The 22,545-nt window shown below is 68.0% G+C and overlaps 2 protein-coding genes across 7 annotated transcripts; one reads left to right on the top strand and one right to left on the bottom strand.

Annotated features, from left to right (window-relative positions):
- On the top strand, positions 1–9,820 carry CCDC188 (coiled-coil domain containing 188). Of its 4 annotated transcripts, none has more exons than XR_003515126.1 (9): positions 1–5,554; positions 5,824–6,189; positions 6,758–6,829; positions 6,933–6,992; positions 7,084–7,148; positions 7,325–7,382; positions 7,488–7,537; positions 7,625–8,427; positions 9,580–9,820. XR_003515126.1 is itself a non-coding variant. In XM_027565977.1 (9 exons), exons 1-9 carry the CDS (start codon positions 4,808–4,810, stop codon positions 7,809–7,811), a joined length of 1,509 nt encoding a protein of 502 aa, XP_027421778.1. In that variant the 5' UTR covers positions 1–4,807; the 3' UTR covers positions 7,812–9,820. The 4 variants fall into 4 exon arrangements, 3 of the variants coding, with proteins under 3 accessions (XP_027421778.1, XP_027421775.1, XP_027421776.1); XM_027565977.1 differs by having other exon boundaries at positions 5,824–5,931; positions 6,028–6,189; positions 7,625–9,820; XM_027565974.1 differs by having other exon boundaries at positions 7,625–9,820.
- ZDHHC8 (zinc finger DHHC-type containing 8) lies at positions 8,423–22,475 on the bottom strand. Of its 3 annotated transcripts, XR_003515125.1 has the most exons (12): positions 22,268–22,442; positions 15,780–15,901; positions 15,473–15,630; positions 15,088–15,260; positions 14,782–14,884; positions 14,259–14,350; positions 14,013–14,154; positions 13,699–13,819; positions 13,516–13,625; positions 11,747–12,711; positions 9,848–10,912; positions 9,264–9,342 (listed from the first exon to the last, which is right to left on the bottom strand). XR_003515125.1 is itself a non-coding variant. In XM_027565973.1 (11 exons), exons 1-11 carry the CDS (start codon positions 22,369–22,371, stop codon positions 10,741–10,743), a joined length of 2,262 nt encoding a protein of 753 aa, XP_027421774.1. In that variant the 5' UTR covers positions 22,372–22,475; the 3' UTR covers positions 8,423–10,740. The 3 variants fall into 3 exon arrangements, 2 of the variants coding, with proteins under 2 accessions (XP_027421774.1, XP_027421773.1); XM_027565973.1 differs by having other exon boundaries at positions 8,423–10,912; positions 22,268–22,475; XM_027565972.1 differs by lacking the exon at positions 9,848–10,912 and having other exon boundaries at positions 8,423–9,342; positions 22,268–22,446.
- Between the last annotated feature and the right edge of the window lie 70 nt (positions 22,476–22,545).

Genomic DNA, 22,545 nt, shown 5'->3' on the forward strand with positions numbered 1-22,545 from the left:
GGGTGGCTGGCTGGGTGGGTGGCTGGCTGGGTGGGTGGGTGAGTGTTGGTCCCTGCTCCCTGGGGAGGGGCACACCCCAAGATCAGCGCGGGAGCCTTAGCTGTTCCCAGCCTGCAGCTGCCACCCTGGGAGCCCCGCCACGCCCAGGCCCTGCCCACTTCCCTGACTTCTGAGGCCCACCCCAGAGCCACAATGGTCCACTTCACCCCCGACCAGCGATTGGTGCTGCGCCCCAAAACCCCACCTCACCAGGACACAGCCTGGCTCCACGGAGCAAGGGCTGGGCCCCAGGGCTGAGAGGTGCGGGCCTTGGGGCCCAGTCCCACATCCAGAGAGCCTGCCCTGAGCAGCCCCAGGCTCCGTGCCCAGCACATACACCAACACCGGGTGTGTCTGTCTGACCGGCTCTGAGAAGGATGAGTCCGGGCGTTGTGGGCTACAGGTGGGTCCAGGCTTGTTTCCATGGCAGCACCGCGAGGTCAGCCAAAAGCAGCAGCTCTGCCCACGGCCCGGACGGCCCCACCCCAGGCCCAGGGCGGTGGGCACTTGGCACAGATCGCCCCCCATGCACCCCACCGCCGCCTCAGGGGCTCCTGGCTGCCTGCCTAGCCTCCCAGGCACCTTGGAGACCCTGCAGGCAACCGCCTCCGGCCCATCCTGGCCCATGGGGAGTCCTGGACACCGGCCTACCCCGCCCCGAGACAGGCTCTCGCCTCCCAGCGCCTGGGCCTCAGAGGCTGGAACTGGGACCCCCCGCCAGCTGTGTGCCCACTGACAACCGGGCAGCCTGGGGCCAGCCCAGGGCTGCTGGAGGGTCCACACCCCAGCGGAGTGGGGTGGGGAGCCCCACCCCAGGCACCCGCACCCCAGGCAGGGAGCAGGCGAGGGGCTAAAGGAGGCGGGATGAGCCCCAGGGTGAACCCCGGGGAGGCGCTGGCAGGATGTGGTCAGACCCCCACGGGAGCACAGGTCCAGCTGCGGAAGGCTTTCTCCCCCGCACTGGCAGACGCGAGCAGGGATCACCCGCCGGACCTCAGGGTCCTCGCGCCTGCAGCCCTTCTGTGGGCTTGTGTGGCCATCTGGTGGTGGATTCTGGGACCTACGCCTGGCTGGCCTAGAGAGGATGGACTGTCCTTCAGAGCCAAGGAGCCGCGGCCACGCGGTCTCTGCCCTCCACCTGACTCCGGGTCTCACTCACCCCTCCACGTCCACTCCCCAGGGGCAGGGATGGGCCCATGTGCTCCCCACCCCCCGCTCCCAGCGAGTGCGGGCCAGGGGCAGGGTGGACAGCATGGTGCCCATGCGTCCTGGACTCTGGCCCCAGGAAGGGTCTCAGGAGGTGACCCCAGTTTCGGCTGGCTGGGCTGGCTTCCCGGGCTCACTGTGGGCTAGCTCACCGTGGGCAGGTGTGAGCCCAGCTGGCAGGGACCCCCTTGGGGGTCTCTGGGCAGGTTCTGTCCACCCGTCTTGGGTGGGGCCTCAGCATGGCCACCCCCCAGCCTGCAGCCCTCAGCCCCTGCTGACGGTGCCCCGCGGCGAGGATTTTCCTTGACACTTGTATTCTCTCTTCTGATTCTAAAATAAAAAATGCACAGCAGCTGTCCAGAGGGGCTCCGAGGGAGGGAAGAGGGGTGGGCTGCCCAGCGCACACCCGGCGAGCCACCCGGTCACCCACTGTGAGCAGGCATGCCTGACCCCCAGCTGCAGCCTCTGAGACGGACCCGCCGTGGGAGGACCCCACAGGCACCTGCTCGCCCTTCAGCTGCGCCCCACTCCCAGGGCCTGGCCCGGCCTGCTCCCTGTCCCTCAGGCCAGGGCGGGGCGGGGGCCCCCAGCAGGCAGTGGCCGGTGTCCACTCCCCTGCAGTGCGCTGGCCCTAGTTGGGGCGGTCAGTCCACAGGCTGCCCCTCACTCGCCACTCCTGGTGGATCCATCCTCCTGCCTACGGGTCTGGCCACTCCCTTGCGCCCCAGGAGGGCACCAGACCAGCCTCGGAGCCCACAAGGCCCAGCCTTGGGCCAGCGGTGTCCGTCACAGACTCGGACCCCCAGGCCCTGGGAGTGGCTTGAAGGCCCAGAGAGGGGGGGTCCCCAGCCTGGGGCTGCCCCAAGAAGCCTGCAGGCCCTAGGGTCTGAGGAGGGGGTGGGTCCGTGTCAGGGGCCTGCCTTGGGGGTGCGAAGAGGGGTTTCCCTGAAGGCTGCGGCTGGCCCAGGGGCCCCGAGTCCCACGTGCCCCGGGCCTGTTGGCCCACTTGGGAAGCATGCCTGGGGCCCTGGACACTGGGGCCACAAGGAGGCCAGGCCGGGCAGGAGGCGTGTGGCCTCCAGGCCTCTCCCTCGCGGCCCAGCCGTGTTCGCAGCACCAGGCTCCCCGAGGCCCCCAGGCGTCACAGCACCTTGGGCAGGGAGCGGCCGCCATGGCAACTGGCGTCCAGGGAGGCACGCTGCCTGGTAACAAGGGCCGCGGCTCCCCGTGACGCTGGATCTGGCCCAGCTTCCCGCTGCGGCACGGAACTCGGCCACAGGGACTCACCCCCAACCCCTACTGAGCCTCCTGGGGCCTGGACTCGATTTGGGTGTGTGGGGGCACCCCCACGCTAGTGAGATTTGCAGGGCGCTCTGCCGTGGGCATGTGTGTGTTCGCACACGTGTGCTCGGTCATGTCCAACTCTGCGACCCCAAGGCCTGTCTGTGGAAATGCCTTCATAGCTGGGGTTCCCTCTGAGAGCCCGCCACCCGCTGGGCCACGCCCAAACTCAGGGCCGCACCGCAAGGGCCACAGGGATGGGGCGAGGAAGGGTCCAGGGTGTGGGATCTTCAGGGTTCCAAGCCACCACCAAGCTTCCCAGGCAGGGCACAGCGAGGCACAGGCTGAGTCCAGGAGCGGGTTCCAGGCGGCTGGGGGAGGCTCCGGTGTCATTCGGCGTCCCAGGCACCCCCTCCTGCAGACCACCCTGGGGGCCCAGGTGAGACGCGAGGCCGCTGCCAACAGTTCCCGGGGTGTCTTTGCTGTCAGTACAGGGGCCCCGTCTCCACGAGGAGCTCCTCTCCCCCACATTGAACATTCCCCAGCACCTGCTGGCTCCTGATGGGACGGTGCCCCCACCTCACCCCGGGGGTGCCATCTTCTCCAGCGGGGAGTGGCCTCAGGAGGCCTTGGGGGCCTGAGTTGGGCTCCTGGCCCCGTCTTTCCCGGCCCCTCCCAGCAGAGCCTGTTGCTAGTGCCCAGATGCACCCCCAGAAACACAGAGCAGCCTGCTGGGGCCAGGCCACATGCATCCAGCTGGGCACAGCCTGTCCTCTGTGGGTGTTCCGCACTCAGCGGGGGCGCCAGACCGCCAGCAGACGAGGGGTATTGACGGACTTCTTCAGACAGGAAGCGGGGGGTGACCGCACCTGGGTGTGGACGAGGCAGGGCTGCTGACCCGAGCTGGCTAGGGGGCGGCTCAGGGGGCCACCCAGCACGTGCGAGAGTCAGCAGGTGGCAGGGGACCCACAGGCAACTCCCCAGGCTGGCCCCCTCCAGACGTCTGCCCAGAGAACTCCCCGGCTGCTAATGGGGAGTAGCAGAGCCCTTAACCATTCCTGGCAGGAAGGCCTTCCAAACAGAAGATCCTGAAGCAGAAGCAGCAGGAAGTGAAAGCTCCCCTCCCCCCCAAATTCACTTTGTCCCTAAAGGAGAACAGGAAGCTCTAAGAAAAGACTAGGGAGAGGCAGAGAACAATGGAGACGTCCTGGAACGTTATAGCAGGGTCTCCCACGGGGAAGGGCCTGAGCTACCGGGAAACACTGTCTGACCCGCCCAGCCTCACAGGCAAGCAGCCTGAGGTCAGAGTGAGCTGCCGGCTGATCCCCAGGGCTCTCCCGATCTAGCTCCCCACACCAGAGGCTAAAGCAAACACCCGTCAGCCAGGCCTGGACCACTTGGCTGGCCCTACCGGGTGGGTCTCTGTGGTCTCGCTGGGCTTGTCAATCCCCTCCGGGAGCTGGGGACCCGCCGGATGACCAGAGCCCCCCCCTTCCCCGTGACCTGGAATCCGAGAGCAAGGTCACAGAGGATCCAGAGAGCAGCGAGAAAGTCACCGCCCGACACACAAGCGTTGTTCAGACCTCCTGGTAAGAGCCCACAGGCCCAAGCAGGCCCCCTGGGCTCAAGCTAGCCCAGAGCCCAGGGTCACGTTGCCGAGGGTCAAGGATGCAGGGACGGCCGGGGTCTGCAGCTGTGTCCCCCACACGGGCACTCAGGCTTCCGCCAACCCTCCTTTCTGAGGAAGCTGCTTGCGGATGCGCTTCTGTGAAGCAAGGGAGGAAACTCAAAGAGCGGACTGTGAGCTGGGGGCTCCAGGAGTCGGGGCACCGTGGAGGGCGGGGGTGCAGTGGGACAGAGAGCGGGACACCGCGTGACGCTGGTAGGAGGGGAGGGGAGGGTGGGGTGCCGGAGCCGGCTGTCGCTCAGTCCCTGAAAAGACCCCTGAAGCGGCGAAAAGCTGGACCAGTGTCCAGCCACTGAACAGGCCATGGCCATGAGTGGGTGACTCAACCTTGGATAACAGTCCTTGTGGGACCACTGAATGTTCAATAAATGACTTAAAAAAACAACAACAACAAAAACCTTGGAGATTCACAGGTGAAAAGGTCAGGCTGTGGGATGGTCTCTTCTGGGTGGAGAGAGGCATGGCCACTGCCTCTAGGAAGGCCTCAGCCTTGGGGCTCTCGGGTGGGACAGGGCCACATTGGACTCCTGCTGCTGTTTGACTTTGCTTTTAGCTCACGGCTGCAGGACCTGCTGTAGTTTAAGAAAGTAGCTGATGGGACGTGGTGGGAGGGGCCCGGTCAGCCCTGCTCCAGCCACCGCCCCAGCCCATTATGACCTCCCTGGTCCTGCCCAGGCCTTTGTGACAGTCGTCCCTGAGGTGCCTATGAGCCATGACACCCAGAGCTCCCTTAGTAAGAGGGTGGTAGGACAGGCCAGGCCAAAGCCTGGACCTGGGGTCAGGAAGGGGTCACAGGGAGGAATGGAGGGGCCGAAAACCCTGGGACCCTGTGGCCACACCCACCCCCAGTGCCCCCAGCCCCCAGCTCCGGGCAGCCGCGGGGGGTGCCTGGACCCACCCTGCCCGGGGTTCGCCAGGTGGCCCTGCATGGCGCCTCTCAGCCCCACCCACTCGATGGAGACTGCCAGGCCTTTCTCAGCCCTGGGGACAGGGGGTGGGGGGCCCAGGGTCGGGGGCGAGGTACCCGGGAACTTCATCACAAGCGAGGACGGCGAGCTGCAGCGACAGAGGCCGCGAGACCCGGCAAGAATGAGACAAGGACAGATGGACACCAGGCTGGGGTGGGGCTGGGCCCTGCACTCCAGCCACGAGCAAGAGCAAAGGGCTTCCCGGCAGGTGGCAGGGCCCAGCTCGGGGCCCCGGCCCTGCCCGTGCCCACCCCTGATCCCGGGCACAGGGGCCTCGGCCTCACCCAGGGCAGACCCTCCCCAGCTCCAGGGTATTCCCCTGGGGCCCGCAGAGCCGTCCTTCCTCCAGCTGGAGCAGGAGAACCAGAGTCTGGTGAGCACTGGGCCCCAGCCCTGCCAGACCCCAACGCCCCACAACCGGGCCCCACCAGACCCTGCGCCCCGGCCCCATCAGACCCCAGCACACTGAGGACCTGCCAGACCCCACGCCCCGGACCCCACGCCCCAGCCCTGCCAGACCCCATGCCCCACACCTGGGCCCCACCAGACCCCGCGCCCCAGCCCCGCCAGGCCCATGCCCTCTCTCCAGCCCCACCCCAGACACGGCTGTCCCCATCTCCCCATCTCTGTGCCCCACCCCAGAAGAGGCAGAACCAGGATCTGCGGGAGCAGCTGGGGGCCCTCCTGGGGCCGGGGCAGCAGTTCCTGCCCTTGTGCCCCGAGCACTCGAGCTGCACGGCCCTGGCCTGGGTGAGTGCGGGACGGGGCACGGCCCGGCAGGACTGCGGGTGGCACTGTGGAGCGCCTTGTGGCTCCATGCGTTCCCCCCACCCCACTCCCAAGCAGTCCATGACCACGGACGCTGCCGATGGCCTTGGGGCTGAGCCGGGGGCTCCTCCACAGCCCCCTGAGCAGGCCTGCGCCCAGCCCCTGGAAGACAGGGCCCCTCTGCAACTGCTGCGGCAGGAGCTGTGCAGGGGCGAGGAGTCCTTCGTGCAGCAGTCCCAGGTGGGCCGGGGGGCGGGGGAGGGGAGGGGACGGGATAAGGCGGGGCCAGGGCTGGGAGGGGAGGGGACGGGGCGGTGGGGGGAGCGAGGAGTCCGTGCTGCAGCCCCAGGTGGGCCCGGGGGCGGGGCCTTGGAGGGCGGGGTCGGGATGGGGAGGAGCCAGGGAGTCGTTCCTGCATCAGTCCCAGGTGATCCGGGGAGCGGAGCCGGGGGCGGGGCCAGGCCGGGGAGGTGAGGAGGAGTTCGTGCTGCAGTCCCTGGTGGGCCGTGGGCCCAGGGGGAAGGGCGGGGGCGTGGCCCGCATGGGGCGGGGGCGGGATTGGGCGGGGCCAGGCACTCTTTCCTGCAGCAGTCCCAGGCGGTCCAGGGGGCGTGTCCAGGAGCGGCGTGGTCGGGCCGGGGCGGGGCCGGGGCGGGGCGGGGCGGGGGGGGGCGGGGACCGGGGCCGGGGAGGGGGAGGAGTCCGTGCCGCAGTCCCTGGTGGGCCCGGGGGGTGGAGCGGGGCGCGGTGGAGCGGGAGCCGACCACTCTCCAGCCCTACCTCGGCCCACACTGCGCCCCCTCCCCAGAACGAGCTGCAGCAGATCCGACTGTCCTTTGAGAGGAAGAAAATGGCTATCACCGAGGTGCCACCTGCAGGGGTGGGTGGGGGCGCCGGGCGGGGGCTCCACCTGTGGAGAGAGGCGTCCAGCACGGGTCCTGCTCCATCCTGAGGGCGTGACCCAGCCTCGCCCCTCCCACCAGGTGTGGGACGGCGTGGCTGAAGTACACATGGCCCTCAACAACCAGGCCACCGGGCTTCTGGTAGGTCCCCAGAGGCGCGAAGCCCAGAGGATGAGCAGGCGGGGAAGGGGCCGGCGAGCAGAACCCCCACTTTACCCTCTCTGGCCCCCAGAACCTCAAGAAGGACATCAGGGGCGTGCTGGACCAGATGGAGGACATCCAGCTGGAGATCCTGGGGTGATGTGGGGGCTGGAGGCCCGGGGGCGAGGGCTGGCTGAGCTGCGATGGTGTCTGGGTCAGGGTGCGGTGCACCCGTCCCTGACGGGTCCGCAGTTCCCCAGCGCCAGGGCAGTGGTGAGGGCTGAGGAGGGGGTATACCTATGGTGCTGACTGCAGCACCCCCGCCTCCCCAGGGAACGGGCCCAGTGTCGCACCCAGGCCAGGAAGGACCAGAAGATGGCATGTAGAGGGGTAAGCCCCCACCCCCACCCTCCCGGAAGCCGCGCTCGGGCAGCGGGGAAGGAGGCGGGTGAGCAGGCCTGCCCTGACCTCACCGGCTCGGCCCCTTCTCCGCAGAAAGCGCGGCTGCAGCTGGGATGCTCCGAGGGCCTCAGAGGCCAGCTCTGGTAGGTGGCCCAGCCTGCGCAGGGACCGAGCCCAGTGCCCAGGGCCGGTCCCCGGGCGCCCCGCCCCCTGACCACCAACGCCCGCAGGCTGCTGGCCCTGAGGCTGCTGCTGGGCGCTCTGTTGGCCTGCACCGCCGCCTACGTGTACGTGGTCGACCCCGCACCCTTCGAGGGGATGGTGCCGCCCCTGCTGAGCCGCGCCGCTGTCTGGAAGCTGCGGGCCCTGCTGGGCCCGTTCCTGCGCCTCGAGGTGGACGGCTTCCTGCCCTTCTAGGCCGGAGGCCCAGCGGCCCCAGCGAGGAGGAAGCCAGCAGGCCGGCGCGGTCCCCAGCGCCCAGCGGCCGCGCCGGCCCCGTCCACGGCACTGCAGCGCACCGTCCCCGCCCGGAGGCTTGGAGAAGGGAGGGGGCGGGGGCTGTCCTGAGGGCCGGGCCTGCGGCCGGACATATAGTCGTGACTCTGGGCCTGTGTGCTTGTTTCCATGGATACCGGGGCTGGCGCTGCTGGAGCCTGTGACGCCTTCCCGGGCTGATCTTGCAGCGAGGGTCCCCGGGGTGGCGCCCCTCTCTGGCACCCCTCGCCCACCTGCTGCGGGGGTAGCCTCTCCGCAGCCCCCTTGTCACCAGGAGGGGGGAGGGAGCCCCAGTGAAAGTGAGCTCCCCAGGCCTCATCCCCAGGTGGGCGGACCTTGGGGAGCAGGTTCTGTCCCAGAGGTGCTGCTGAACCCAAACAACCCGCATCCCTGTCTGGCCTACCACCCACCTCCCACACCTGCCCAACCACCACCCAGCGCCCTCCCCCCCATTCCTGTTTACCTCCCCAACCCAGGGGGTCTGTCCAGTCCAGGCTTGAAGGACAGGGGCACCACGGTGGTGGACAGAACCATGGAGGTAAAACACCAAAGATTTTATTTACTGCATTAAACTGGGGCGAGGGAATACCTTTTAGAACAAGAGACCAGATTTGTGGCTGCTCGTCCCCATGTGGGAGAAACAGCTCTGCTGGCAAGAGACGGGGGCTGGCCAGGGCCCCGCCCCGCCCCTGGGGGCGTCGGGGGGCCCAGCTGGCTGGGGGCTGCAGGGCTGGGGATGGCGGGGCCCTCTGAGTACCCCAGGTGTGCAGAGAAGGAAGGAAGACCGTCGGGGCAGGGCTGGCGGGCTGGGGTCTCCTCTGGCTGGCTGCTGCAGGAGCTTAAGGCATCAGTTCATGTGCAGGGTGCAGGGGGAGGGGGCAGTGCAGAGACCTGCAGGGGCTGCCTGAGACCCCCACCCGGCCCGGCCCAGCCCACAGAGGCCGGGCTCCCTGGGAAGGAAGGGAGTTGGCGTAAAGTGCTTGGTCAGGCAGGGGGCCGGGTGTGGGGGCAGCGACAGCCCAGAAGGCTGTGGTGGCCCCTGCAGCTCGGAGGCCCCCGCCTGGGGGGTCTGACCCTCTGTGGCGGGCGGGGGCCTCCTGAGCCGGGAGGGCGCAGGGTCACGGGCCCTGGCAGGCTGGGGATCAAGTCAAGCTGTGGCTGGTGGAACGGAGGCCCCGGGGCCCCTAGGGTCCACAGCAGCCCAGCCCTCCGGGGCCCCAGAGTGGCCTACTTGGTGCCCCGCTCGGGCCCCGAGAGGCTGGGGAAGAGGCTGGAGGCAGCCAAGTGCAGCCGGCACACAGCCCCCCGGGGAGGCGCCCCTGGGGCTGGGCTCCAGGGGGCCCGCAGCGGCGGGCGGTCCTCTGGGCGGCCGAAGTGGCACAGGTGCAGGCCAGGGGGCGCCCAGGGCTGGCCGCGCCGCCCCCATCCACGGCTGCAGGTGCCGATCCAGCCCCTGCGGGTCGCAGCGTCCAGTGAGAGAGAAGCAGAAAGGCGGAGGTCAGCGGACCAGGCCCTACCCCCGGGCCTCCAGTCCCCGGAAGGCTGTGGATTCCCCCCACCCTGCCCACCGCGCGTCTGAGGAGGGGCGCAGGGACCGGTCCAGCTGCCCAACATCCCAGCCACAGGCACCCCCTGCTCAGGGGCCCCGGGGTGGCTCAGCCCAGCTCCCCCAACACCCTGTTACTTCCAGGTGACACAGACACGGGAGGCCACACACCCCTGCCCGGCCTCCAGCCTGGCACCAGTTCAAGAGCGCCCACAAGGAGCAGCCAGGCCCGGACAGGCTGCCATCCCCTCTCCCGCGGCCTGACCCCTCTGCCCCGCCAGGAGCCCTGGTCTTGCTCAAGGAAAGGACCCAAGTGACTCTTTTTCTTTTTTTAATAAAATTATAGATATATTGATGTAGATATAAAAACATAGAACAGACACAATGCAAGCGGACGCTGCCGTGTGCTTACTCTCGGGTCCCTGGCACCAGATGAAACTCCAAGCCCTCCCGATGTGCTTCCCACGTGGGCCCCAGGCTCCAGAGGGGCCTGGGCTTTGCGTGCCTTGGGTGGGGGTCTCCAGTTTGCAGGGAGGGGCTCGGGGTGGCCTGGGCCCCCAGGGGCGGCATTGGGCCTCCTGTCTGCTCCCCCAGCCCCCGTCACCTCCCACAAGAGCGTAAAGCAGAGGTTAAGGCTTCAATTAAAGCGCGTTTCCAGGCGGGGCAGGGGAGGGGGACGGCAGGGGCCTGAGCGTTGACACGTGGGAGGCAGCATGGCAGCTCAGAGCACAGACGTGGGGATGCGCCCACCAGCGGGGGTGAGACGAGACACATGGAGCCAGGACCCCACCCACAGCTGGCTGTCTGTCCGTCTGTCCACCTGTCTGTCAGAATAGCTGGGTGCCTGTGGGCTGGGCCCATGCTCCCTGTGGGAGAGCTGGCCGTGCCAAGCTACAAGCTTGCAGCAGGTCCCTGAAAGGCAAGGGGTAGGGGCAGCCGGGCAGCGGGGCCCTCGGCCAGGGGCTCAGGCCTCTCTCTCCGTCTCTGGGCCACGGGAACCCACGCAGAAGGGAAGCGGGTGGGGCCGGCCGGGTGACAACCTCAGGGGCACAGGTGCGCTCCGTGCCTCTCGCGGCCCCAGCTCACGGGAGCAGAACCACCAACACACAGGCCCTGCAGCCCCATGGCCCACAGCCCCGCAACACCTGGTGAGCAGGTGCGGACGGGCGGCCGAGGACCAGGGACGGGCCGTGGAGGCATGGCTTTCCTCGCCGAGGCGTCCGCGCCAGGGGCAGAGAAGCTGGGAAGGGTGGCCGCGGGGGGTCGTGGTTCCCATGGCGCTCGGCGACGGGGGGCAGTCGGTCCTCACACCGAGATCTCGTATGTGGTCCCACCCACGCCGGACACCTTCTTAACCAGCGTGTGCCGGGCGGGGCTGGCGGAGGGTCCCGGGGGGCCAGGGGCCGGCCCCAAGCGGGTCAGACCCGGGGACTGCCCATTAAGCTTACTTGGGGGGGTCTTCAGCTGAGGGTGGTCCCTGCATCGAAACAAGCAGACACACGCACACTGTGAACACGGGTACACGGCAGAACACAGCCAGCGGAGGCAACGGACAGAGGACACAGACAGACGGAACCCTGGGCAGCCCCTGCCTCTGAGCTGGACAGTCCCACGTGGAGATGGGGGATGGGGGGTGGAGGACAGACATCTGTCAGAACAGCCACCATCCCTTCTTTCCCAGGCTGCTCAGCACAGACCAAGAGCACAGGGAGGCCAGGTGGACCCTGGCCAGTGCATCCGTGTCCTGGCGCCCTGAGCTGGGGAGCCCACAGTCACCCTCTGACCTCCTCCTTGCTCCCTCTGAGGAAAGAGAGGGGCTGCCCTTCAGCCCTGCAGCCACTGGGCGCTGACCAATAGCATGGACCTTGCCGCCCACTGGGCCTGTCACCCAGCCTGCCTCCGCCCCCTGCCTGAGCCTCCCTTTGCCCGTCTCTGAGCAGGGAAGGCCCTGGACGGCCAGGACCATGGTGCCCAGAGTGCATATCCCGCTGCAGGATGACATCACCCTGACTTGGCCTTCTGAACTCGGGCAGTTGACCATCTCTAGAAAGACCCAGGATGCCCACGTGCTGGGTCTGTCAGCCCGGGAAGGGTGCGGGCTGTTGGCTCAAGGTGCAAAATCACCTGCCCCCACCCCAGGGTGTCCAGGGCGTCCTTGGAGCCGGTGACCCTCACGCTGGCCAGCAGGAGCCTCCAGGCCGGATGAGGCCCACCCCCCAGGGTAGCCTCAGGCCTCCTGGGCAGCCTCCCAGCCAAGAGCCCCGCAGACCCCTGCCCCGTGCCCGGTGGCCAGCCACACTCCAGCACCCACCTCTGCACAGCCAGCGAGGGCGGCGGTTCCGGGAGGTCCGCATGGATGAAGGCGACGGCCTTGGGGCCGGCATAGGAGGGTGAGCAGGGGGTGCCAGGTGGGGACGGGGGCACCTGGTGCACCGGCGACCTGTGTGGGCCGCTGGTGGGACGGACCCCTGGGCCGCCGCTACTGGCCAGGTCTGTCTGCAGGGAGGAGGAGGAGGTCCGTGGTGCCCGGCTCACCGCGCTGGACAGCGAGGACAATGAGGTCTGCAGAGCGGGGTTGCGGGCGCCCCCGAAGCCAGGCCCGGCCACCAGGTCATCCCGGGAGCCGCAGCGCAGCCCGAGGCCGCGTGGGCCCTCGGACAGCACGCCGGCCTGCTGCAGGCTGTAGGAGCTGGGCGTGTCATAGACTCCCGAGTCGCCAAAGAGTGAGTCGGCCTGAGAGCGCAGCAGCCGCTCCCGCTCCTCCCTGTCCTTGCGCTCCTGGATGGAGGCCATGATGGTCCGGGATAGGTTGTCGTAGCGCACCGGCGAGGGCTCCCGCGGCCGGGGGCCCAGCACCGGGCTGAAGCTGCGGGGCGGCGGCCGTGGCGGGTCGCCTGGAGCCCCCGCGTGCAGGTAGGGCGAACGGTAGCCGGGGGCGCCAGCTGCAGGGTGGGCCGGGCAGGCGTGGCCCCCAGGGGAGCCGGGGTTCAGCAGGCTATCGTAGGACAGGCTGCCATTGCGGTTGGGCAGCGCGTGGGGGGCAAAGAGGCTGCGGTGGGGCGTGGGGGGCCCACCCTCGGAGCGCAGGGGCTGCAGGGCCACGTGGTCCCCGCCCCGCCGACTGGCCGCCTTGAGGCTCAGGGAGCGCAGGGCGCCTGAGAAGGTGTCGGCCGCGCTGAGGGGCGGGTAGTCAGGCAGGTCCAGGCTGGGCTCGGACGCAAAGTCCAGGCTGTGGATGCTGTCCTCCCCCAGCGTCAGGGAGTCGGTGCCCGTGACCTGCAGGGAGAGAAGGCCTGTCCACGTCTGCTCACCCCAGGCCCTGCCAGATGCCCTGTGCCCTCTGGGAAGCTGCCATCAAGTGGCGACAAGTGCAGCGACGAGCTGCCCCCAGAAGCCCACAGTCCCCTTGCCCCCGGAGGGAAGAGACCCAGGGTGGGCACGGCAGTGTGGGTGGCCTCAGGGCACATGGACAACCAGCCAGACCCTCTGTGGGGTCCAGGACAACCCCAGGAAGGAGGCGACCATTCTAAGGGCCACGGGACCCTGGCCAGGCAGGCCATCAGTCCTGGGGGAGCTCCCTGGGGATCCGGGTGTGCTGGCCCATAACAGGCCTGCCCTCCAGTGGCCATGAAGGAAGCATGCAGCCCGGGGACCTCAGGGCTCTTGTCCTCTGCTCAGGCCGCCCACCGCCCCACGTGAACGCAGAGAATAAATGTGCTTCCTCAAACAATCTCAAATTCCTCTGAAGCCTTCGCGGGGGCCCTGAAGGCCTCAGGCAGTGACTAACGTGGAATTCCAGGCGCCCCGCACACAGTGCTTCCGGGGGCAGCGCCCACAGTGGCCCGGGGAACAGAGCCGAGCCAGCAGGCAGGCAGGCCAAGGGCCAGAAAGACCAGGACACCCTGCCCCAGATGGCACGCTAACCCTCTGTGACCCAGAAGGGGTCTTCCCGAGGGCCTCACGGGGGCGGGGCCTCCTCGGGTAGGAACGCCTGGGGCGGGGCCTCTCGGGTAGGAGCTCTTGGCTGAGGGGCCTCCCGGGCAGGTCCTCGGGACCCCGGGCGGGGCCAGGCTTCCTCACCTGCTCCGCCGGCCCGCAGAATGGCGCCTTGGGACCCGTGGGAAAGGCGGGCCGGAACTTGTACATGGCGGGTGTCGGGGGGCTGGTCCTCTGCGCCGACAGGGCACTCTCTGGAGGAGACGGGCCGCGGTCAGGCTGGGATCGCTCGGCGCCCCTCCCTCCACTCGGGTGCTCCCGCCTCACCAGCACTCTCCGGGCGCGGGGTCTGCAGGTCGCTGCCAAACGTGCCAGCCTCCACCTTAGGGGGCAGTGGCGGCCCCAGGTCCAGGGGCTTCTCATCCAGCCGGTCCAGGCTGCCCTTGGACTGGAAGGGGATATGGTCAATGGTGTGCAGGTACCGGCCAGGGGCAGGGCTTTATTGGGAACTCTATCCTAGCGCCCAGGACCCTGACCCTTCCTTTGTTCGGCTCGGTGGTCCTCTTCCTTCTACTTCGTGGTCCCGCCAACCTGGCGGCTTCCCGCCGCTCCCCATCCCCCGCCCACCCCTGGGCGCCCACCTTGCTGCGGCCCAGGCCAGCCTTCAGCCCATTGTCACTAAGCTTGACCTTGAGCGGTGGCGCTCGCTCCAGGAGCTCCGGCCGAAGGAAGGGCGGCTTCAGGCGAGCAGCCAGCGGCAGCCGGGGCGGCTCCACCACATACCTGCGCCAGGGCAGAGGGTCAGTGGCCAGGGCGGCCGTGCTTGAATGCGTGCCGAGGGGAGGGCCCGCCAGGCGAGAGCAGATTGGACAGGCTGAGAGCCTCACCGGGGCGCCAGGGGGCTGCACAGCACGTGCTCCACGTTCCCGTAGCAGCCGCGGGTGAAGGGGTTCACGCCCCCACGGAACTTCCCCGTCACCTGTGGATATGGAACCCCTCAGCCAGCCTGGCCACCCAGGGTCAGCCAAGGAGGGAAGACAAACAGGGACAGCGGGGTTCCTCAGAGGTCAGTTGGGCAGCGTCAGCACAGGGATGTCCCCCACCTAGGTCACCAGGACCTGCCCCTGCATGCAGTGGGACTTCTGGGTTGATTCACTGGTGGCCACAGTGGCCACCGATGGGGGTCTGGAGGGGTACAGGGCAGGAGAGACCCTACGTGCCAAACCCCACTGGGGGCTCCAGGGCTGGAGCCTTCCCCAGCACTGCTGCACGTCAGCCAAGGGCCCCCAGGCCCCTGCTCCGACCATGCTCCTGCACGGCATCGTGTGGCCCAGGCTCCTCGCTCAGCCGGTTGGGGACCCGCCCACACCCATCCCCGTCAAGAATGCGCGGCACCCCCCAGGTCTGCACCTGCTCGTTGGTGGTGCGGCCCCGAGTGACCAGCACCACGTGGAAGCCCGTGAGGCCGACGACGGGGATGAAGAAGAGGCCGGCCACACACATGACGGCCATGCTGGCCCGTTAAGGCCAATGGCCAAGGGCGAGGACGGAGCAGCTGCCTGTGGCTAGACGGCTCAGGCCCTCCCCACCACCCCACTCAGGGAAGGGGACCCACTCCCCGGGGGCTTCCGGGCTCCGCCCCAGCCCTCCGGGCCTCGACTTCCCCACGAGATGTGTCCCCGGGCCACACCGCCTTTGTGGTCAGGCCAAGGATACGTGATGGTGGTGTGGGCGGCGCCCAGCCCCTCCGCGTGGTTCAGCACGTAGACCAGCCCGAAGGCGACGACGCCCACCATGTGCGCGCTGAGCGACAACAGGAACAGGAAGAAATAGCGGTAGTTGCGGCGCCCGATGCAGTTGTTGACCCAGGGGCAGTGGTGGTCGAAGTCCTGGGTGGGAACAGCGCGTCAGCACTGGGGGCCAGACCCAGCAGAGGAGGGGCGGGGCCAGGGGTGGAGCAGAGGTGAGGTCAGGGAGGGGCGGAGCGGAGGGGCGGAGCGGAGGGGCGGGGCGGCGGGGCGGGGCGGGGCGGGGCGGGGCGGCGGGGCGGGGCGGGGCGGCGGGACGGGGCGGGGCGGGGCGGGGCGGGGCGGGGCGTCACCTCCACGCAGTTGTCGCAGACGCTGCAGTGGGAGCACCGCGGCGGGCGGTAGAAGTGGCAAGTGGCGCACCACTTCATACGGACCTGGATGCCCCGCACATCCACGTTCTTGTACAGCGGGGCCCGGAAGTCGTCCTCCTTGTCCTCGTCCTCATCCGCTGTGGGCCGGGGGCGGCAGGAAATTGACCGCCCTGGCAGAAGAGGCCAGCCCTTCCCCAGCCACTCCGCTCCCGGCCCGGCTTGCCCTCGTCCAGCCACTCACACTCGAGCGAGAGAGAGTGGGGAGCCGCCCCGCACAGGGCCCTACCTCGGGGGAAGACGCCAGGGTCCATGAAGGTAGCCATGCTGAAGTTGGCCAGGACAAAGAGGAAGAGGATGCCATTGTAGACAGGGACGGCTGGGGACACGGCGCGTGTCAACCATGGGCACCTATGTCGGACAGCAGGGAGAGCTCAGTCTGGGGTGTGGCAGGTGTGTGGGGAGGGGACGTTGGGGCAGCGGCCTTAGGCCACACACATGCAGTGCTCAGGGTGGCCACCAGAGCCAGCTCTGACCCAGCCACCCCCCAGCGCCTGCCAGGAACTCAACTTCCAGTTGAGAAAGCTGAGGCTCAGAGAAGGGCAGGAGGGGTTGGCCAGAGCCAAGCCTTGTCCTCCCATCCCCACTGGAGATCTTTGCTGGGTGCCCTGCCCTGGGAGGGGTGGACACAGAGGGTGAGAGACCCTCTCTGCGCATGCGGTCTGATGGGCAGAGGCCAGTGACCCGCTGGGCAGCTCAGGCCAGCCCTGGGCCTCACTGAAACCTGTCCCTGGCCCAGCAGGCCCCTGCTTCCAGGGAGGTTCTGGGGTGTGATGTGGGAAGCGGCCTTGGTCTGTAAATGCACGGTGCGGAGGATGCGTGCCGTCCCCTGTGGAGTGCGGTCTCAGGGCCTGGGCCTAGGTGCATCTGCACCCAGACAGCCTTGTTTCATTATCTTATGTATTTGTCTGTGGCTGTGTCAGGCCTCAGCTGCGGCACGCAGAGTCCAGGCGTGCGGGCTTCTCCCTTGTCGAGGTGTGCAGGATCAGTAGCTGCGACCCACAGGCTGAGCTGCTCCGCGGCAGGTGGGACTCAGCTCCCCAAGCAGGCATCCAACCTGCATCGGATGGGCAGGCGGATCCTCAGCCACTGGACCCCCAGCAGCCCCAGTCCCTTCTTAGCTTGCCGCCTTTCTCTCCACAGGGCAGTACAGAATCCCTGTGGCCTCTGAAGGCACATGCCCCTACCCCTTCGCCGTCTCTCATCACCCCTCCACACTGGGCTCCAGGGCTGTCCCCTCTTCCAGTAAGCCTTCCCAGACTGCTAGCTCGCTGCGGAGGTCTTGCACATGTCCCTGGTAGACACTCTGGCACCAGAGTGTCTTCCTAGCCCTCACAGGACCTGCCCGCAGCCCTCTCTGAGGATGTGCCTGGCCTCAGGCAGTGGCCGGGGGGCCCCTGCCTCCACTCTTGGTGGTTCCCTGAGTTTGCCCACCAGGCTACCCTGAAGCGCCTCTGGCTCCAGGCTCCCTGTCCCTCCTGTGCTGAGCAGCGGGTGCCCAGTGGGTCCGCTGTGCACACCCAGGCCCTGCATGGAGGCCAGGAGCCCCTGGGATCCCCGACACCGGCCTCAAGGACAGGCCCTGTGGCCACGCGTGAACGAGTCGTGTGGGCGGCCCTGGCCAGCCAACACTGGTCACACTGGCACCCAAGCCTGCCTTGGCCAGCTGCCAGCCCTGCCACCCCAGCAACCACCTCCGTGCGGGTAGAACTTCTCTATTTTTAGTGGAAAGCGAGAGGCTATTTAAAGACTCCGCTCCCACGGCAGCACACTGGGCGGGCTGGGAGCCGCGCGTCACCCCTTCCTCTTCTCCGGGACCCGCCGTGGAGGTGACACGCGGCCCAAGGACACAGCGTCTATGTGCCAGGCGGGCAGCCCGCCTCCACCGTGCCTGTCCACGGCCAGGAGCAGACGCCTTCCCCGCTCCCGTCCCTGCGTGCTGCCCGGCACACAGGCGGCAATCGGTGCGCGTTCGTGGGCTCTGGTCCAGCGCCATTTGGAGGGTCGGCGGTGGGCCCCAGAGGCGTGCTCTGCCCAACGGGATGGGAGGGGCTACCGGCCCAGATGCCAATGGAGAGGGGTGGATGAGACAGAGCCAGGCCCGGCCGGGACCGGGGACAGGTGGGTGCCGCAGACCCGCCCTGGTGCGGAGAACTGGCTCTCCACGCGCCTTCTGGAGACGGCTGGCCGCGGCCTCCATGTGGAAGGAAATGTGCTCTCCTGCACTGGTGCCGTGGAGGAGCCAGCCCGCTCCCAAGGAAAGGGCCAGGACAGGAACAGACAGACACGTGGACGCAAGGTGCAGCGGGGTGGCACACCTGTCAGCTCCAATTCACTGTTGGGTGTGGGTATCAGGGTTGTTGCCCCACCCCCGGCAGCCCATGCCGCCCTGTCCTCCCTGAGCCTCTGTGGCCCTAAGCAGCAGCAGGACCAGGGCGAGAGCTGCAAGGCAGCGGAGCCACCCTTGCCAGATGGCCTCTGCCCCGGACAGGCACCACCCGCCCCCCAGCGCCCATGGGCAGCACGTCCCAGGGAGGGCACGGTGCGGCCTCAGCAAGGGCAGGGCAAGCCTAGGGGGACACGGGTTTTCTGACAGGGGCCTGAGCCCCCTCCATTCACCATCTCTAGCCCCCTAGGCTTAACTCGAACACAGGGTCAGGGGCTGCCCTGCACCCTGGCCCCCGTCCTTCCGCTCGCAACCTCCACCCCGGGCGTGCCGAAAGGGGTCTCAGGCCTGGGTCCCCCACAGGGACCGGCTCAGTCACCAGTGCTGCCAGGGCCCAATTCAGCTAAGCAGGGGAGAGAACAAAAGAGCACACGTCCCTGTGAGCATGCACACATGCACATGTGTGTGGACACTGCATAAGCATGCACACACACAGGACAAGTGCAACACGACAGCCAGGTGTGCACTGACGTGTGTACAGACAAGCACACTCGTGCACACAGGACACGTGATCAACACGACAGCCGGGTGTGTGCTGACGTGTGTACAGACAAGCACACTCGTGCACACAGGACATGGGATCAACACGACAGCCGGGTGTGTGCTGACGTGTGTACAGACAAGCACACTCGTGCACACAGGACATGGGATCAACACGACAGCCGGGTTTGTGCTGACGTGTGTACAGACAAGCACACTCGTGCACACAGGACATGGGATCAACACGACAGCCGGGTGTGTGCTGACGTGTGTACAGACAAGCACACTCGTGCACACAGGACATGGGATCAACACGACAGCCGGGTGTGTGCTGACGTGTGTACAGACAAGCACACTCGTGCACACAGGACATGGGATCAACACGACAGCCGGGTTTGTGCTGACGTGTGTACAGACAAGCACACTCGTGCACACAGGACACGGGATCAACACAACAGCTGGGTGTGTGCTGACGTATGTACAGAAAAGCACACTCGTGCACACAGGACACGGGATCAACACGACAGCTGGGTGTGTGCTGATGTGTGTACGGACAAGCATACTCGTGCACACAGTGACACATCCATACCCACAGACACGGACGCAGACACGTCCCCCTCCGGTGGACTCTCACCCCCACCCTCTCTGGACCCTGAGGAGTGAGGAAGCATGCGCTCGGTGGGCAAGGCCTGGCAGGCACTGCCCAGGCGTCTGAGCCTGCGCCAGGCTCCCGGGGGACCTCTTGGCCCTCGGGACAACCCCCTCAACCCCCCGGGGAACGGCGTGCTCCAGGCCCCCCTGCCAGCTGGGGTTGGACACCGCCCACCACGGAAGATGTGCTGCGGGCCCGGGCCGGCCCCCTCCCCCCGAGCCTCCCGTGACCCCACCTGGGCCTGCAGGAGGCCCCACCCAGCAGGATGGGGGTTCCACAGAGTAGCAAGCAGCCACGGCCAAATGTGGAATGGAAAATTTTAGCTCAGACGTTTTCATTTAAATCGGATTCTTCATTAACACTGGCTAATGAAGCTCAGGCACGGGGCAGCCCGAACCAGAGGTGGGCGGCCACTCTGCCCTGGTCCGGCCAGGAGGGCCTCTGGCTTCCTGCACCTACCCCACGGACCCCCGAGCAGAGCAGGAACGTGCCTCAGGGCACCGGGGCTCCTCAGGCCACACGTGGCAGGTCGTGGCAGGGGGCTCACCTCTCCCTGCAGCCCCTGCAAGGGGGCCCATCCATGTGGGCCCACTGCAGGCTGGCTTGGTCCTAGGCCAGGCCTCATGGCCCGACTGGGCATAGGGACCACTCAGGTCCATCGTGCCTACGCCTCTGTGCGACATCCAGAGTGGAACCCAGTGGGTCCAGAGAGACAAGACAGCACAGGCCCGACGTGGGTCCCAGCCCCACAGCCCCGGCTCTCTGATGCTCACAAGGTCCCCGTCACCCTGCAGGGTGGCTCCAGGAGTGGGAAGGGGCGGGTCAGGGACCTGGCCTGGGGCTCTCAGACACCCCCGACCCAGCACCTAAGCCGGCCTGGCACTGAGCCTTCTGGTGCCCAGGGGGACAGGACTGTTCTGAGAACCCAGGGAAGCTTCCTGGAGGAGGAGGGCTGCCGGGCAGCTCCCCTGTGGCATGCTGCCCTTCCTCAGCGGGGGGACCCCACCTCTGGGCATGCTCGCCATGCCCAGCCTCTCCTGGTGGCAGGTCTGAATGTCCTGCCAGCCAAGATGCTCAGCAAGCTGGCCCAAAGCAGGGGTCCCCAGTCCCCTCAGTCTGGGCTCCCACTCCGAGCCACACCAGGAGCTGCTGTCCGCGCCGACCTACCTCAAACAGGCAGCTCATATTTCCTGAGCGCAGAAAGGGGCCAGGGGCCCCAGTGTCCAGCAAAGTCCAAGAAGCAGAGAACACAGAGTCCCGATCCCATGGGGGCCCAAGGCAGGGTGGGGAGAGCCCCGGAGCGGGGGTCTGGCTCCGCGCAGGGCCTGGGACCAGAGCTAGGGGGACGCGAGGCCTGTCCGAGGAAGGCACTGCCCGGTCCCCTGCCCACCCGGAACAGCCCACTGCAGGCGGCACCACTGGGCCTAGGTGGCCTGGCAGAGCCCGTGCAGAACCGCACCACCTCGGTGGAGCCCAGCAGGACTGGGCTGAGAGCAGGCCAGGGTCCTTGATGGTCACTCGGCCAAGGAGCACGGCCCGGGGGTGCAGGGAGGGTCCCAGGCAAGAGGACGCTGCACCTGGACACGGCCCGAGCCCCCGCGCCACCTTCCACACCAAGCTGCCCTGGGGCGCTGAGCACAGAGGCAGGGCAGGGACCCTGCATGCTCGCCCCCAGGGATGGGGCCATCGGGACCTTCTGAAACCAAGGGAAGCCACAGGACGAGAACCCTGCCTTGGGGGGTCAGGGTGCTCTGAGCAGGAGAGGGGATGATGCTAAGCTCAGCTTCTTGTTAAACTTTTCCCTTACATCTCACAAGTTCTCACCAAGAACACGAATTCCTTTTAAAGTCAGAAGGACTAAAGCTGAATTGCACTTGGGGGTGAGGAACCAGGACCAGCGAGCGGAGGCCAGGCTGCGAGGAAGCAGGGCTGAGGCTCCCCCGGGGAACCCCACCGGGGCCCAGAGGCCAGAGCAGGGAGCCCGCCCCCCAGAAGCTCCCGCGGGACACGTCCCCCCTCAGCCTGCGCCCGCTGCCCACAGCCAGCAGCATCTCAGTGACGAGAACACGTCTGCTCGCCAAAGCCAGAAATAAGCCCATCCACACAGCCTTTTTTAAACACGCTCCTGGCAGCCTGTGGCGCCCACCCAGCCCAGCAGGGCCCACTCGCCTGCGGGCGCCCACTGCAGCCTGGTCAGCCTTGGGCCGCTGCCCGCGTCCCTGCCGAGGGGAAAGGGTGCCCGGCTGGCCGCAGTCACCCTAAGCCTCAGGTCCCCAGAAAGGCTGGAGCGGTAGTTATTCCGGTCACCTGGCCACGTCCCAGTCTGGAAACCATGGCAGGAAGTGGCCGCAGACCTGCATGGCTAAAGCCGGGGTTCCCAACTGCTCCCTGTGCCTGGGGTGGGGGGCAGGGGGCAGGGTCACGACAACGCAGAGGGAACCTTTTCATCAGCACCCGCCTGGTCTGCACTAGCCCAGGACCGGCCGGCCCCCTGCCTCAAGGGTCCCAGTGCCCACTGGAACCAGAGTCCCTGGGTGTGGCCTGGTTGGGTCCTTTGGCCATGACCACTGGGCCTTCCTGAGGACGTCAAGGGAAAGAGGAGGGCACTGCCAGGCCAGCGTCGGCAGTGGCCGTGGGGCAGGCACGTGGCAGCCGGGCCAGGCCACACCTACACGGGAACAACTTGGCTGGGGCCTGGGGCCGGACGGCCGGGAGGGCACCTGGGAGCCACCGTCCACTGCTTGCAAGGGGGGGTGGTGGCCCTGGGTGGCCGGCGTCCCCTCCTGGGCCCACAGGGAGGGCAGGGCTGCAGCCACACCCCGTGCAGACCCACACGCACTCCGCTGCCCTGGGCGGGCGCCTTGCACCCAAAGGGGCCTGCCTGGGCACTCCGGGGTGCGGGGTGGGTGGGGGGGCCTGCAGGATACCAGGGTCCTCACACCCAGGACTCACCTGGCTCTGCCTGGCTGGCATCAGCCATGGCCCAGAGTGGGGGCTCGCGGCGCCCACAGCCCTGTGCCCCCCACCCGGCCCAGCCCACTGTCCAGTCCCCGGTGGGGTCCAGTCCCGCCGGGCGAGTGCAGCGCCCTGCGCGCAGCCCTGCCCCTTCTGGCCCCGGCGCCCGCCGCGGCCGACTCACGTGAACACGAAGAACAGGGTGCTGGAGCCGACCAGCAGCGCGGCCGCCGTGGCCACCGGGATGTACTTGGCGGGTTTGAGGCGCGTCCCGGGGCTGCGGGGCATCCTGGGTGCCGCGCCGCCGCATCCCTCCCCGGGGCCGGGCGGGCGGGGCCGGCAGGACGGGCAGGACCCGGCGGCGGCGGCGGCCCGGGAGGAAATCCCACCCCGCGGGCGCGGCGGCGCGGCGGCGTGCTGATGTCAGCGCGCCCCTTAAGGTGGACCGGCGCGGGGCCAGGG

The sequence above is a fragment of the Bos indicus x Bos taurus genome, chromosome 17 (assembly GCF_003369695.1).
Source record: "Bos indicus x Bos taurus breed Angus x Brahman F1 hybrid chromosome 17, Bos_hybrid_MaternalHap_v2.0, whole genome shotgun sequence".
NCBI classification, from domain to species: domain Eukaryota; kingdom Metazoa; phylum Chordata; class Mammalia; order Artiodactyla; family Bovidae; genus Bos; species Bos indicus x Bos taurus.